Source organism: Ornithodoros turicata, chromosome 4 (assembly GCF_037126465.1).
Source record: "Ornithodoros turicata isolate Travis chromosome 4, ASM3712646v1, whole genome shotgun sequence".
In the NCBI taxonomy this organism is placed as follows: domain Eukaryota; kingdom Metazoa; phylum Arthropoda; class Arachnida; order Ixodida; family Argasidae; genus Ornithodoros; species Ornithodoros turicata.
The window spans coordinates 8,760,539-8,777,625 of NC_088204.1; the positions used below are offsets into that span (position 1 = coordinate 8,760,539).

The 17,087-nt window shown below is 44.7% G+C and overlaps 1 protein-coding gene across 7 annotated transcripts; it reads right to left on the reverse strand.

Moving 5' to 3' along the window:
* Positions 1 to 559: 559 nt before the first annotated feature.
* LOC135390961 (DNA-binding protein RFX2-like) lies at positions 560 to 16,909 on the reverse strand. Of its 7 annotated transcripts, XR_010421838.1 has the most exons (18): positions 16,567 to 16,783; positions 15,713 to 15,850; positions 15,453 to 15,576; positions 14,793 to 14,922; positions 13,816 to 13,918; positions 12,556 to 12,597; positions 10,632 to 10,823; positions 9,837 to 10,018; positions 9,614 to 9,733; positions 9,184 to 9,433; positions 9,041 to 9,129; positions 8,610 to 8,755; positions 8,096 to 8,193; positions 7,862 to 8,011; positions 7,254 to 7,462; positions 6,055 to 6,208; positions 4,053 to 5,033; positions 560 to 2,065 (listed from the first exon to the last, which is right to left on the reverse strand). XR_010421838.1 is itself a non-coding variant. In XM_064620973.1 (17 exons), the coding sequence occupies exons 2-17, from the start codon at positions 15,830 to 15,832 to the stop codon at positions 4,848 to 4,850; spliced, it is 2,295 nt and encodes a 764-aa protein (XP_064477043.1). In that variant the 5' UTR covers positions 15,833 to 15,850; positions 16,834 to 16,909; the 3' UTR covers positions 560 to 4,847. The 7 variants fall into 7 exon arrangements, 6 of the variants coding, with proteins under 6 accessions (XP_064477043.1, XP_064477042.1, XP_064477040.1 ...); XM_064620973.1 differs by lacking the exon at positions 16,567 to 16,783 and adding an exon at positions 16,834 to 16,909 and having other exon boundaries at positions 560 to 5,033; XM_064620972.1 differs by having other exon boundaries at positions 560 to 5,033; positions 15,453 to 15,549; positions 16,567 to 16,784.
* Between the last annotated feature and the right edge of the window lie 178 nt (positions 16,910 to 17,087).

Genomic DNA, 17,087 nt, shown 5'->3' on the forward strand with positions numbered 1-17,087 from the left:
GTAGCGTAAAGTTTGTACTAAAAAATGACCTTCGATTTTTGGTCCTGAAAAATGCCAAGAGGGCTTACCTTTTTTCCCAGCGAAAAAATAAAAGTGCTCAAATCGAGATAAAATTACACACAGATACTCCGCATGAACTGCGCTTTAATTTTAGCGCAAAAAGTTTCTACGAAAAAAGGACCTTCGATTTTTGGTCCTGAAAAATGCCAAGAGGCTTTTTTTTCATTAAAACAGTCTTACCGCTGTATTCTCACTCAGACCTGAGGGGTCCCTGTGTTCCGAGGGGCCGTTTCAGTAGCTCTGGCACTGTGCAAGTGCAGGAAGCATTGCCAAAGGTATTGAAGCAAACCAACGATACCTTAAGGCTGAGCGAGAATACGACGGTTATGTGAAGGCAATACAGTCAACCCTCGATTGATTTTGGTTCACGTTTGTGCAAAAATTGTTCATAAATTGAAGCTTTGGAATGAGCAAGGAGATTCGCCTTGTCCGAGTAGGAAAATTGCAAATCGGGGGTTCATCAGTCGAGGGTTGGCTGTGTGTATGACGAGTACCAACACCATGTTTACGACGGCTTTATTTTTATTTCACGGGAAAAACATTCATGTCTCATTGGGCATCATAAATATTTGACAAAATTAATTTTCACACTCGCGTAAAATACAGGTAATAATTGCACCGTAAAAAGCACCTCCACATAAAATTCGAGCTGCGTCAAAAATAACATTTTGATACGAGCCGACGTCCGCCCTGTGGCAGCGGAGAACGTGTGCAACTTATATGCAGAAACCGCGGTAGAAAGCAATGCTTGTGCATGTGTGCCATGCGTTCGCATTTCTCGGCGAAACGTCTCATTGAATGAACCCTGCAAAATGTCTGACTGCAACGTGAAACTCTGACTAGCATAAAAATAGATATTCAGGGAACACTCTGAATATTATTGGATGAACAAGTCTCATTAACAGTCATAAGCACTCTTGAGATACACAAATAATGCGTGTCAATGTGCCATCATAGACGGTAGGGCTCCGGGCAGACAGTAAGTAACCTGTGGAACCCTTCAATGAAGACACATTTTGTTTGGGTTTCGAGGTTGAAATCATTCACTGTAAAGAAATTTATGCAACTGTTGTCCCCTGGCATATTATAAACTGAATCTTGTTTAAAAAAAAAATATTATAGCTATCGGAACTAAAGACTCGGTTTACGTGGTTAGAAATAAAAGACAAACTCGAGGAAATTTCCTCATGATATCAGTACCACACTCAAAGTGAGGCTGCTGTTCGAGGTCTGCTCATGTATCTTCCAAATCCTATCTTATTTCTTACATGTGCTGTGTGTTCCTTCGTGATGTCACCTTAACATAGCATTACATATTTTGGCTTTCAATCTTCACGAGCCCGACACCACATTGAGCATGTTTTGTGATTCTCTAAATTGGTGACCTTCACGGGCTACAGATAAACAGAAGAGTGGAGAGATGATGTGTGCCTTCTCAATGCTGGCAATGCAGAGGTGCCCATTTGCAACGTTTGTCTAAAAGAAATCAACAAGCATGTTTTTCCTTATCCTCAGTGTTCTCTAAGTATGGCCATTGCTTACTTCATCTATTTCCAGAAATGAAGCCCCCTGGAGAAGTGGGAAAAGGGGTATACACAGGGCCTTTTCAAGGAGAGAAGGCTCAGTTAATCATTGGTACGCCTAAAACCCTTGAACAGACCTCGTCGGTGACTGTTATGTTATGTGACGGCTGTTGTTATGTTATGTTTACAGCAATGAAATGGATTTTAAGCGGCCATTTGTACGGATACAATCGCAAGTACCTTGTCACCTACATATTGCCGAGGTATGCAAAAGAAATTTAATGAACCGTTATTCTGAACCATTAAGTTTGAATGCATTATCTAGGGCAGTAAATAACGTTGCTACATGTATTTCCCACTTTTAAGTGACCCTACTAAGTATATCTCCAGTTAAGGCAAGCACTGGCGGGCATTTGAGATGCTGTGAGCAATCCAATGATATGTTGCTTGGAGGGTTTTCATTTCCGATACCTGGGATGCATCTGTACAAATAATTATATTTGTTACTGACCACACTGTCTGCTGGCGAAAACGAACATATGCACATGAAAGACAACAGCATCAGGATCAGTGTATTTGCTACAACAGAAACAGAACCACAAGAACAAAGCTTTGCACGACAGAAGCAAAATGTTTGGGTTACGGCTGTTATGGTGGCGACAGTTTTTTTACAGCACCATTTTCTCTGATGCTTAGGGTGAAACCTTGTGCTTAATGTTCTCTGTAGGAAACTCTCAATCTCACGTGCTTTCAATCAACTGGGCGAAGCGTAATGACAGAAGAGAAAAGACGAAACAGAAACACTATACAGTAGAACCCTGTTATTGTAGCTCCATATTTATCCATGTCTATCAAGTTGACTCAATGCTGTTTATGCCAGTCACAACACAAGTTTTGGGGGACAATGAGAGCATGCAAGCAGTGCCAAACCTCTCGTCATCAATCTTGGTGTATAAAATTGCCTTCCTTTATAAGATGAGCCTTGATGCAAGGCAGTTGCTGGCAAGGCAAAGACTGGAGCAACTCTTGCACTTTGCACAGCACCAATGAGGTGATGTCATGACAGCAAAGCAAAAATAGGGAAAGCTGAAATGAACACCATACAGTGCGGCTTAGAGACAGCTGCCATCAGGTGTCTGATGGGTATGGTTTCCTATGGTTTCCTGCTTTACTCTAGGCCTAATAAGCATACCATTCTGCACCACAACGTTTAATATGTTCCTGGCATAATAATGCTCCAAATATAGTAAAGCTATGAGCTAGTTCCAACTAACCTACTGCAAAGGGGTTCTACTGTATTGTGTTTTCGTAAGCAAACCCTGCTGTGGTACAGTGCTACTAATCAAAAACTGTAATAAACAAGATGTCACTTGAGAGTTTTACAAACATGTTGTGTCATACTGGGATGCCTTGCTTAGGATGATGCTTTACATGTGCTTAAGTGATGTTTGTGATGCACAGGCATTTTATGACTCTGTATATCAAAGTAGTGCTTTTTGATTTCACGATCAACACTTAAAAGCCAAGCCTTCTGACAGCATTCAAGGCAGGAGTCATAAAAATGGCACTTGAATATTTTCTCTGACAAGGCAGTCAACAGAGTCATTTAACAGTGACTGCGTGATAATCAAAAGTGAGGTAAAGCCGGAAGCATGCTCTGCTAGCTCTGTACACAGACCAAAAGGGGTATGCAAACCCCTCACTGAAGTAAGAAAAATAACTAAAGGTAACTCAGGTGGTGTAAAGCAAGAGTTCCTCAGATTTACAATTGAACGAATGTTGTTGCTTGCTTGCCATCAAAGTATGAAACCCCAAAAAGGAGGTGGCCTTGTGACCGCGGTGAAGTTTTACCGCATGCAAACACAAAATGTTTTGGCTACTTTATTGAGTGCATTTAATTTATGTGGTCAATGAGCAAAACGTGTAAAAACAAAGTATTAATAGGGCCTGACTCTTTAGGGTTAAACCCAAATCTGCCCGATATTTACCCCCCGAACGAAATGTGTAAAATTCGGGTTTAACCCGAATCTACCCGAAAACATCCGGGTCGCGTGGCACACTCATAAGCGTGCATTAAAATAAAGCTTAATAACATTGCTAAACATTAGTTCCATGTTAAGACAGTGTTTTATTTAAAAAAAATAAAAAAATCACCCGAATTCCTGACGACAGAATATGCCGTAACTGGATTTAACCCGAACACACCCGAATTTTCAAACGAAAAATATCACCCGATATTTACCCCCCGAATTTGGCCAAAAATAAAACCCGAAAAAGTCAGGCCCTAAGTATTAATAAATCAATTGGCATCAATCATGGTTGAACAAAGTGCCACTGAAATACGCTTTGCTACAGAGCACTGCTTGCAGCATCACTCAAGATTCCAGGCTGTGCTGTGTTAGTGCAGCATGTGTAGATCTCTCTCTACATATATTTATATATATATATATATATATTGTATTTACTTACAAGGCAAACAACGTTTCTTGCTGCAGCGCATGAGATACATGTTCCACAGAGTCGAGAACGGAACAAGCACAGTGGTGCGCCCGCATCTCGCCTTTGCTCTTGGGCCGTCGCTACCTGTGAGTTTCAGGTACGAAAGATCTACCTATTCAATAATCCGGGTTCTATTCTTTACACTACCTTAGCCACTACTGTGCCATGTTTTTCAGCCAGATAGGTTTAGTACTTATCTGTGCAGCAGATGCAGACAAAAATGCTACGAGTACACTAATATTTTGCGCAATTGGAACGTTGGAACGGTGGTAAAGTGCCTACGGAGCATTAATACGAAGTTGCGATCACGTGGACTCTTGTCCAAACCCTGTTAGGACACATCTCTGTCAGACTGCGAATGAGTGCATATGTGAGTATGCGCGGATGAAGAGTTAAATAGTACACATTTTCTGTTGCCCGACATAGATTAGCTTCGAGATTAGCTTTGGTGTTTTACAAAAATATAGTTGTTGGATTACACTGATACGTTCCAGATGTTCCAGACAACCTAGAGTGATAAGTTAACATGCTTGAAACCTGCGGCACATCACATGCACACGGTTCAATGCGCGAACTGTAATTCTTTCTCAACTACGAGGCCCCTGAAAGCTCTCTCTCTTGCAGGAAAACAATTATGAGATTGAACAAAAATGGTGACTACATGGCTTGCCGTAACTCGGCGGCACACGAGACTAGCTCGGCGTTCATTTCACGCAAAACAGAAACAGCGCGTAGCCGAGATGCGGGCGTTTTCACCTAAGCTGCTCAGACATTTTTCAGCTTCTTGGCTGGCGACACGGACACCATTTCGGCCATGGGTAGCTCCGCAACTTGTGGCTGGCCGATGAGCCCCGTTGGGGGCCAGCCGTTAGTGTTTGTGTACGATGTTGTTCCGTCAGAGCCGTTCTCGAAGTCTTCTCCAGTCGACTGTTTAGGTCCCATCCCTAGGAACTGCAAGAGGTTGCAGGCCACGCGTGCCTGGTTAGTCAGGTACATCACACAAAGAAATTATGTCAATAAAAAATACGAAGCAAATAGTTGCAAGCACATTGCAGTGGGCTTTGTGCACATAGACCTTTGAATCAAATGAGATGTATGAAAGGTTTTTTTTTTAACCAAACGTTGTTTTAGTTATCTCAGACTACAAATAACTGGGCGTCAGGCGGAAAACCAGTAGAGGTCGATGGCAGCCCGGTCGTGCTGAAAGGCGAGACAAGCAGGAAGGCCCCTGATTGGCTGGCTGGAATGCATAACGTCACATTTTTATTGGTCCTGTCAACTTCATTTGCATTGTGCCCAGTGCTGCGTGAACTATCTCAAACTACGTGTTCTATGGGGAGCTGTTACTGCCATGCCGCACTCCATTTTTTTGCCCCTTCTTGGATTGGACGAAGTGGATTGTGAAGGACTGTATCGAATTCTTGATTTTTAAAGTTGTGCACTGGGCACAGAGGGTTCTAATAATAGGTTCTCTACAGTGTCTTCATGTGGATCAATGTAGCTTTGATTGCACGTTTAAGCCATCGCTCTACCTTTGGTGACGATGACGCAAAACTCGTTTTGCATAATGCATGACGCAAAACTCGTCGTTTTCAACCAGTCTATCATCAGTTGTGATGTGTGTGTGACGTGATGGACCAATGGACGTGATCGCATGAGCGAAGTTGGAGAAGGTCCCTAGATTCGCGTAAACCTTTTTTAAAAAACGGGCTGTCCAAGGTGATGGGGGGTCCTTAGAATTGGGGGATCCTTACATTCGAGAAAATATGGTGAATACTAGAAACTGAGTGACCCTACGATGTAAGGAGGCTAAAGATTATGATGATTAGGGTGTTTCTGGCGCATCGACAACTATGGAATTCGCCAAATGCTGGTGAAAAAAGGCTGAAGTTTTTAATAATCCCCGGCCGTTTTCCCTAACTTTCTCTGCATAAGTACCCACATACAGCTGTTGTATTTCAATAGCACTCACCTCTCCCATGACAGCAATGGGCGTTTTCCCAGTGGCTTTAGAGACCTTGTGCTCGACCAGGTAGAACATGTACTCGTCATAGAGCAGACGGATCAAGTGGAATGACCCAAAGCTGGCAGCACTGCGCAACGTTAGGTCACGAATCACCATTGAACTGCAAGAGAAATCAACTCTCATCAAACGTATTCTGTCGGTAAGGGATTCTCAAACTGGGTTCCGCAGCCCAGTAGAATGCACATAACGGTAACCACATGGCTCATCTTTTTATGCACACACGAGAACAAGTCCACCAGGCCAGTCACATCCAAGCACAGAATCGGGAAAGGGTTTGGAAGTGCTCAAGAACTTGAGGCCACGTTCACGTTATTTTGTACATTCGAGATAGCGTTGCTTTGAAGGTGGAACTCTCCAGGATCAAATCCAAATCCAAATCCATAAAGAAATCCATCAGCCAGACATCTTGCCACTTTTACGCAGCTTCTCTTCTTCAGGAGCAGCAGGTCGCTTGGGTATCTTTAGAGCCTGAAGTTTTCGGCAAATATTTTTTTCTAAATTCGGGGGGTAAAAATCGGGTGAATAAACATGTGCACTAAATCCATGCGAATTCAGGTGAGAAAACTCCCGGTATGCTAAATTCGGGGAGAAATTACTCAGTTACTTAGAAATTACTCTTACGGGGCTCAGTTACTCAAACTAGCTGTAATGGTTTGGTACAAACGGTGATGTAACTGCATTTGCTGCCAAACAAGTAAGTTAATGCATTCCTACAGACATCCCAGTGAGGGGAATTTGCCGGGTAAAAATCGGGTTTCACCCTAAAGGGTGAACCTTCAATTCGGGGTGAAAATTCGGGGAAGAATCGGGTAAAACCCTAAAACTTCAGGCTCTAGGTATCTTGTAGGACTCCAAAGATGGGGGGCATTTGGCATTCTTTGCATTGGCTTCATTGAAGAAAAAGCTAGCCAAGGTCTGCTACTGGACAAGCAACCTGGTCAAACACTTCCCCGATGATAACCATCACGTCGGTACATGTTTTGAAAACTTGTACGTATCAACATTCTGCAGGAATACGTTTGGGGCAGCTTTTAAAGGAAAGTGAGAGAAAAAAAAAAAAAGCCCACAGCCCTAATTTTCTGGGAGACTTGGTAAGTATGAATCGCACTCATATTTTAACTTCGACCAACAGATTGATGCCTCACCTGTAAAAGGACCACTTGAGAAGAAACTGCCTTGCAGCTTTTGGGAAGTCTGGCTTCCCACGAAATGGTTCTAAGACGAGCGTGACGACGCCATCCAGCCAAGCTGCCCACTGTTCTAAGGAAGTCTGCTGTTGTAGTGTGGACTTGAAGTCTTGCTCCAACCTCTCCACCAGACTTCCTTCACACTGGCACACCCACGAGGCTTGTTCCTAAAGTGCCAATAAACTGTACACTAAATTCTCCGCAGAAGATAGACGATTGGCAGTTTTGTTCTTGGTAATGACCGGAAGTTACCAGGCGCACTGTTTTTCGGATTTACAGGAGACAAACAACATTCTCAGGCTCGCAAAAGCTGCCCTGACATTCTTCTCAAGATCAAGTTTTTTTTTTCAAATCAGGGGAAAGTTCTAAATTTGTTGTTGCTGCACTTTGATTTGCAGAGACAAGTCTAGCTGAAGTTTCCCAGCAGTAATTTGAATACAGGTAGCCTCAAAATGAATAGTAACTTGCTAGCATTTTTGCATCCCCCATGGCATTAACTTACTGTTGTAACTGCTTTACTGCTTCTGGAATTAGAGCAACTAAACCGGGGGGGAAAAAAAATGTACCTGGACATTGTGGAAGTCGACCCTGTTCAGGTCGGCCAACATCTGGTTGATCTGGGACGAGTTTTGTAAAACGGCACGAGCCGCCTGGGCCAGGTGGTTCAGTGAGGTGTACCTACGTAGCGTCTGGGCAAAGGCACTCACGGCTCCCACCTATGGGCAAATACAGGATGCATGAATGTGGGCATGCAGGAGGGACATAAATATGAAGAGGCTAGTGCCGTAGTGCCATTATACCTTCACTTTCACCATCTCTTCTGGGCAGCCCTGCATGGAATTAGTCAGCCATCCTTCCAAGCTCTTTGCAAAGTTTCTGATGGCCTGAGTCAAGGAACCTGGAAAAGCCTCACTGTACCAAGCAAGCAAAGTGCCATGCCATAACAGAGGCTGTGTTACGGTCCTGTGCCATGTCTTCATACGAACAACCTCTCCCAGAGTACCCCAGTGGAGGATGGGCAAAACGTCAGAGCTATCTACTGCCACATGAGCACGAGTGCTCGACGTGACGTCTTTTCGTGCTCTTCTTGACTGTGGGGAATATCCTTCGGCTCTGCCACAAGATATTAGCAGACGACAGTGTTGATGATGTCGTCTGCTATGTGCACAGTACACCTTTCCAAATGTTCCCATGCTGTGCTCGGCATAAAACGCAGTAGAACTTCCACCTCGTGAGCAGCGCTGCACTTATTCTTCCGCTAGAGTATTCTGTGGGGACTTTGCTCGTGTGAACATGTGGACACTGGCAACTTACTCGGTATCGGCCGAAGAACATCAGGAATAAGGACGTCGACGAGGTTCTGGTAGAACTGGTAGTCAGCCTTCTGGACAAACGTCTGGACTTGCTTGCATTTGCAAAGCAGGAACAGCTTAGATTTACTCATCACCTTCTCCTGCTCCCTGCAGAAACAGTCAGCAAAATTTACAGCAGTGCTGAGAATTTTTGTTGCTATAGGTACGCGCAGCACTCTATACTGAGCATTTTCACTGTTTCAGTAAATAAACTGAACCCTCAAATTACGGCCACTCCTCTACTGCGGACAGCTGGATTTATCCTGTCAAGCTTCAATGCCTCTCACGTACAGACACCTCCTTTCTGACAAGAACCCTGGTCCCACGAGAGTCCTCCCTATAGGGAGGTTTCCTAGTACTAATAAGAAATAACGAGGCAGTGGACACACTTACCCATGGTCGCTACCCTGTTGCCTCCATAGGCTCTGCCAAAGTGACTCTATTGCAGAGAACTGAAGATTCATCACGGCTTCGAGGAAGGCCTGAAACCAAATTAGTTTGCTCAGAAAGTTTCGCTTATGGTGAGTGACACTCACCTCCAGGTGGTCGCGGTACAGGAGACTAAAGTCCTCGAGATCTTTCTCCCGCACCCCATCGAGCAGGGGAGCCGTCCCAAAGTCCAGGTCTCCCAGTTCAGGAACAGCTGACGAAGCGTCCCCGAGGTACTGCTGGTGCTGCTGCGTGGCTGCAGTGGGTTGGGACCCACTCGACGAGTCTGGGGCCGGAGTCCCCACGGACCCGCTGTCGTGGTTTTCGGAAGTCCCCTTGCCGCCACTTGGACGAAACCTTGGAGTTATCGTCACGACAGAGTGCATGTCAGCTGTACTTGTGCAAAAGAACTGCACTGACAACTGTTCGACTAATTCCGTTTGTATAATTGTCCAAATAATCACTGAAAATAAAAACTCCACGCGTGTCGTAAACACCAGTCCATGCGGATGACGCGGCAACATCAACAACGTCTACCTTTTTGCCTGGCCGACTGACTGTTGGCGCAGCGCCGTTGTCGTCACCTCTTCGGAGATTTGGTTGAGCGGGGAATTGGGCTTCACGCGGATGCCATAGTAATGATACTTTGAGTTCCCCCTAAATCACGTCGACAGAGAAAAGAGGAGTACATTGCCAGTTACGGGTTGTCAAAATCAAAGGCGACTTGGCAGCAAAGTTAAAAGCACGGTGAGGGACAGACCTGGTTCCGAGCCGTCTTGTCCGCAGACCAAGGAAAACTGAGCGAATGAGTTTGCCAAACGAAGCTGCATTGACGGGTTCGAGCTTGTGCTCGGCACAGTGGCGAAGGTAATGGTTGTACAGGGTGCTTCGTGGTAAGCTCACGCCCTCCGCTGTCTCATAGTTGTCAATCAGCCATTGAACCTGCAGCAATATCATCGTGTCAACACCACGACTTCTTGGTGTTGTACCAGTCATGGGTTAACATATTTGTATCTTTTCCCTTCGGTAAATGAGCGTAACAGGATATGTAGTGACAACACAAGTCAGCACTGCAATGCAGAACAGCTACTACCACTGCATTAGGAAGTACTACAGTGTAAACACTGGAATCAGAGCAACCGTGTACATGGTAGAAATCCAAAGTTGTTGAGTCTCCTAAGAGAGACTGCTGTAAAACGTCGTGTCTAAACACTCGTAGTGTCAGCAAAACTGGTTTTCGAGACACAAAAGTGTGATTTCTGCAGGGATCAGCCTCACATAAAAGACGAGACCTACGGACAATCTTTCTTTCCCATTATGCACAGATCAGCTTGACCAGGGGCAGGAGCAGCAAGGTGCACTTGAGGTTGAACCCCTCATGAAACAGAAAAGTCCCTATAGAAGCGTCCTCCTTCGAGCAAGGAAGGAGGATTTGTACTCCCGTGATAATTTCTACGCTGTATGTGTAAAAAAAGAAAAAATGGCACAGTGGAAAACATATCAGCTGTGTCAAGTGCAGCAGCAAGATAGGACATTGTCTCTGAGACGAGCATACATGTATGATGTCCATATCTCGGATGTTCTGGTGCTGGCTTCCACCTCCCCCCGAAGACGGGGACTGCTGTTGGGTTGGGGTGGCCGGGGCTGCCTGTGCTGTCAGAGGGGATGCCTCGTGCAGCGTCTGCACAACGCACTGGTCGCTCGGGTAGGTGGCAGACATCAGGTCGGCTACCTTGCGTTGCTCATCCTGAAACAACAGTTGCTTCTCCCTGCTTTTCTTTGTTTTCTGCTACGCTTTCATCACCATATAGATTACACTGACATAACACAACCTAAGATGAGTACGTGTGTCGAGACACATTTACATACGACACGCAATGCATGCATGGTTACTTACAATATTTAGGTATCTACTGCTTTTACGTCTGACCATTACATTGTACACTGCGAACCTACAAATAAATGGCAAATGCATTAGGCACTATCGGGGGGCCACAGTGCTACAGGAAAACGCCTTCACAATCCAGTGACAACTCACACGTCCGAGATGCACTCAACAGATTACTTATGCGCTTTCCATTACTGGTTGGGGGCAGAGAGAGGGGGCAGTGCGAGACAAGAGTAAACATAAATGAGGACCGCCAATGAGGAACGTTTACGTTGTTTATAAATGAGGACCGCTGATATGTAATTGAAAACTACTTATGGGTTCAAATCTGTTGCTCCAAGGCCTCACGGAGCAAACACTTCGTGGAGGTGTTATGCGGGGGCGCACTAGCAACAAAACTGGATTATTATTAATTAGCCACAAATTTTGTTGAAGTAATTTGTTTCACAATTTTAGGCAACATGAAGGACCAGGGAAAAGCAGTTTTTTTAGTCTTGGTTTGGGAGCAAACGTTTGCTTTTATGAAATGACCTACATACTTTTCTTCATGTCATTATCTTAGAAACTGACTATACTTGGATGATTGCAGGTGAGAACAAAGGTGTTCGGATTCATGTTCAGCACATTGCCTTTAAGGTGCAACTTGAGCACAGCAGGAAAGTAGGTGTCACCGCTGGTCACCCGTGAATAAAAACTACATATGCCCTATATGTACAGTGCATGTGGATCTACAGCAGTCAGTGCTTCACCAGTGAACGTGCATGTAATGAGCAAGCCATGCTTAGAGACACGAACCACTGCCTATAGCAGTCACACTTAAAGAGACTATCGCATCCGGGTATATGTATGAGACCGATACGGCAATGTTTGTCACCGTTTCACAGTCAACTTTGCCAAGTTTCTCTTCGGAAAACAGCTTACATATTAAATAAACGAGTTCTAGAGATTCACACTTCCTCTACAGCTGACACCGTGATGACGTAAGCCGCGCACACGAATGGGAGCGCAGCGCAGGCGATTGTCTCCGAGGTCGTCTGCTTGCCGTTTGCATCTCATGCACAGGCCAATTAAACACCTCTCCTGCAGCATCTGCACCAGACGACATCACTCCTGCCTAGCGGTTGGTTGCCAAGTGGCCAAGGTACCTCTTCCGCTCCCCGATTGGCCCTGTCCACGCCAAAAGGCGCTCACTGATTGGTCCTGTCCGAGTGATGTTTCCAGAGAGGGAATTCCGGAATGCTGTTAGCATCCGTCGTCTGCTTTTGCCGTGCATTACATCAAATTGCACAGAAACAACTCCGGTAATTCCCGTGAGATTTTCGGCGTTACTGTCGGTGATGAACGAGGAGTAAAATGGCACCGTAGTTTCGGAATCGACTGCCGCGACGGATGCGATAGCCCTTTTAAGGCAGGTACACTTTCAGCAAGTATGCTTAAGCTCTAACTCCACAATGTTGTTTATATCGTGAGGCAAAGTTTAGTGCACAACTGCCACTATCAGACTTGACAGTTCATGCTAGCCAAGGCAGGAAGAGAAGGGTGCAGACGACAGACAAAGGTGCGCAAGAGATGAAGGTTAGTAAATGCTTACGGTTTTTGAGCTTAGAAACGAAACTTCCGCCACCTCCAGTGTCTGGATTGCAAGGTTTAAAGGGAGAAAATGGGGTTAGTCACACAGGAAGCAACAAGGACAACACATCTCATGGAGCAAGCTGACATTTTTATCACGCTTAGGCATCAGTTCTTGCAAGCAGGATGAAGCACATTCACAATAAGAAAACGTAATAATCGAGATATGTATATAATCTCCTGTTGCCAACATCATCGTGCTGCTGAACAGTTATAAAAAAGTCAAATATTATATGAAGAAACACAGGAAAACAGAGCTGTATGCAGACGTTTCCCTCCTACTATGTATCAGCGCAACAACTTAAAGCATGACACTCGTACAACTATGCTTATGAGATGTGACTCTAGCAAAAAAGAAATATTGTAAATGGAGAACACATAAGGCAAAACAAAATGTATCAATGAAAGAACAGAAAAGTGTGACTTGGTGCGAAAACACGCAGCAGACACTTTTTTTCTGGTGTCTTAAAACACAAGAATGATGTCTTGTAATGAATGAGAACTCTTAGGCATTGACATATTCAACCAATACAAAGTAATGTTCTGCACACAACAAAGTACCTGGAAGGCCACAAAAGCAAAGAAAGCACACTGCGCTTCCTGCATGCCCAACTGAATTTCATCTACAAAGAACACGTCATGATATTTGTAATGTAATTAGAGGTCAGATCCACCAATCATCTTTGAAAAGATGCATGATATTTTTTTCAAACACGACAACACCTCTCAGCAGCACACCGAGTAGTAGTAACAGTAGAAAGTAATACTTCTTTTCAAGCTCGCTCCATTAAATAGGCCTGGCAAGGGTTGCTCGACTCCAAACAACTCTGGGAAATGTGAACCCAAAACACGACATTTTGTGCCTCGAATGTGAGGCTGGAGGACCCCGTGGGGAAAGTCAGCCCCAGAATGTCCCCTTCAAAAACCCCCACGGACTTGAGTGTACAAAACATGTAAGCAGACGTCGTACCATTACAAAAGTTCATCCAACGGGAATTTCCGTGTACGCTGATTCCCGACACAACCTTTGCCAGCGAGTTAAAAAGGGCAAAGACTGCAGGGACTGCGAAGAGTGTCCAAAGGTAATCAGACTAGGGTTTATCTAATGTAAACTTGTCCAATACAATATACTAATAGGAAAAGGTGGATATCCGCTCTTGCCCCATGTTCAGTAGAAAAGCAAAGCTATAAGATGACCGAGTAGATAAATGCCGGCCCTAACCTGAGAGTAGGTGACAGGGGTCCCGCTGGCCGTGCTGTAGTAGGCAGCGTTTGAAGGGGTGTACATGCCTCCGTCAGACACGCTGTACATTGGGTAGCCGCTCCTACATGAAAATTAATCATCTGGTCAACTTTTCTTCTTGCACGAACAGCATTTTTACTGATGTACTAAAGCTGCCATGCATCAAATACAGCAATAATTTACAAATGGGCAACAGCAAAATGGCTCATAGGTAACATTACTTTCAGGGTTTACCCCCGAGTTAAATATTAACTAAAAGTGCCTCATGCATAAAATACTAATAAATGGCACAATTAGCAACTCCCACAGCTGCAGTACTGGGGTGACTTTATGCGAAAAACGGGTTTTTATTCTGCATCCAGCTCATGTGCACTCTGCCGGCATAGGGGTCATCTACAGCACCTTTGGCTCCTGAGATTTGTGATACTGTTCCGACAATACTGCCAGCTCATGTACTTGTAAACACTGTAGCCTTCGCTTCTGTTGACGAAGCCTTTTCTTCCGGTATGTTTTAAATTTGGAGTCGATTGCTAAATAGAGCGAAGTTCAGTTTTGCCGGTCCAACATGCAGCATTCATGAGAGATTGTATGCGCCACCCAGAGAGTACGCGGTTTGCAGGTTACTGAGTTTTGTTCATGGCCTTTTGTTCATTTTAAAGGGGCACTACAATGCAATAACAAGTTCACTTCAAATTACGTTGTTGATTGCGACCTCGTTAGCATAATTCAAAACTTTGATTCCGTTACGGAGCTACAATCAAAATTATACCGGACCCTTTCTTGCTTCGGCGCTAAGCAGTCAACGTAGTAAACTGTAGTGCTGTGTGAACTAATTTTGTTTTATTTGTACTAATTGAAACACGGACTTTCATTTGAGAGCAAGTTGTCTTTGCATTTTAGTGCTCCTTTAAGGCTTTAAACATGCCTGCCTGACAGGGGCACAATTTGGTACTTACATCTGGCCGTTGGTGGTTGTGTAAAGGTTTGGATCGCCGGAACCGTCGACATACTGGACGTACGTCGGGTGGACGGCGGGGGTGGGCTGGAGGGTGACGGTGGCTTGACCCTGCACCTCCGGGTCAGCCACTGCGTAGTCATTCCCAACGTGTCTCATGCGATGTCTCACAAATAATCATATAGAAGTGTTATTCTCGTAATGAATTCTAGCGTACTCCTCCTCAAGGCATCAGCCCAAGATATTTGAGCTGGTAACTTCCTACAGTTCTTCTACAGTCAGAAAGTTTTGAACTGCCCAGACACTGTATTAAAGGGGTGAGGCTATAATTTTTAATATTTCATGACAACACGGCTAAAATTTACATGACAACGGTGCAAACTGCTTTGCAGTAACCCTGCATTCTATTTGATTAAATCTTTCATTTCTCCCCCCTTTTTCCAGTGCAGGATGTATCACATCGTCGAGACGAGAGGTCTACATAGGACTGTCTCTCTCTCTTTTTCCTGGTTTACATGTGTGGGGACAATACATTGATGTTGCAGTCATAAGAATATAATGTAAAAACAGCAATACAATCTGGAAATACCTACAGGAGGGAGAGCTGGAACTAACAAGTTGGCAGTAGAACTACTTCGTACTGAGTGAAGCATGAACCAACCTGCAACGGCGATGAACTGCGGTGTTCCATTTGTGGTGGACACCTGCACCACAGTCGTTTGGGCACTTGTCTGAGAAGATGGTGACGCCGGCGACACCTGTGCACCGCCACCAGACGTTACAACCTGTGGCGTAAAATGTGTATTCCATACAATACAGTGTATTCAATTCAATGCAAGCACAATACTCCTCTGAGAGAGTATACTTAACAGTTTTATCTCAGAAGCGCATGAATAACAACGATCATAAACGAAGGTCTACCTGCGTCTGCACAGCCTGCGATGTCGTGGTCTGGACAGCGTTTTGCTGCACCGGAGAGCTTTGCTGAACACGACCAGGATTCAGCGGCTGCATGTCTGGCATGAAGCCCTGTGTTTCCATGGAAACACTGTCTGAACCCTATAAAGAAAGCAAAGGTCCGCTGCTGAAAAAAGCCAAGAAATAGGCGACGGCCAACAGAACATCATAACTCGTCGCAGTTCAAAGTGCGCTGTTTGCTATGACCCACTTGCTTGTTTCATTATATGACAACAATCTTCTACATCTGCTGCACTTAGTTTTGTTTCAATCTGTATACTATGTATAAAGAGACTTTTATATTGAATATTTTATTTATCGCAAGTACTGTGGCGACAGTATCGGCGACAGGGTCGCATCCATGCTCAGGCTGATCCCTGAAATGCAACCCGCTTATCAAACGCGACACAAGAAAGTGTGTCAATGCGAAGAGCGGCAATTACAATGGTTCTGTTAAACAGGTCTTGCATTTGGTATAATTTTTACAGATACAGGGAGCCCTGTTCGCTACTTTATTTCTTTTCAAACTTTGCGTTGAATGCACGCCTAACGCAGCTAACGGTACTCCTTAGACTGCTACAAATCAACGGTCGCCCCTCTGTTAAATAAACCCGGTGACTAAGCCTAGGTAAACACTAGACTTCCACTGCTGTAATGCGTGTGCTTCCTCCTCATTCAGCGGCATGTGTGTTTGCAATATCGAAAGGAATTGTCGAAAATGAGACAGTTTGCTCGGAACTGCGCTTCACAAATTAAGTAATAATGTGGCTTGTGCACAGCAGCACGCAGCACATTAACAATAGGTTTTGTCGGCGTACCAGTTTGGTGTAGTCTAACATCTCGTAATCATCCTAATTCCGAAGTAAACGATGTCTCGTGAACTTCAGACAAGTAATAGGTGTCCAAAATACGGCAACAGTCTTCCAAGCAACGGTGCACACCTCCAAACATCGCCATTTTCAGCGCGAAGGGGGATTGAAAGACTATTCCAGACACCGCTACGCAAGAGCGTGGATGGTAGAACCCAAACCTTCGGAGGTACTGAGCTAGCAGGCGTACAGTTCGACATGCCGAACCAAATTCACCTTTTTGTTGACAGGTTACTAAGTTGTCCCAGCTTCCGTAGTTATGGCGTTGACTCCAAGGGCAACAGTTGCCAACTGCCACAGCACACCCCTGGTAGAATACCGCTCCGCGTTTGTTGCGTAGTGACGCCATGGTAACAGTAAACTAAAATTATTAAGAGTGTTAAAACTAAATGCAATTTACAACTGCTGCATGTATGGCCTTTGTACAGGATCAAATAAGACTTGTAGTTAACCAGGAGGTAGTGAAAAAC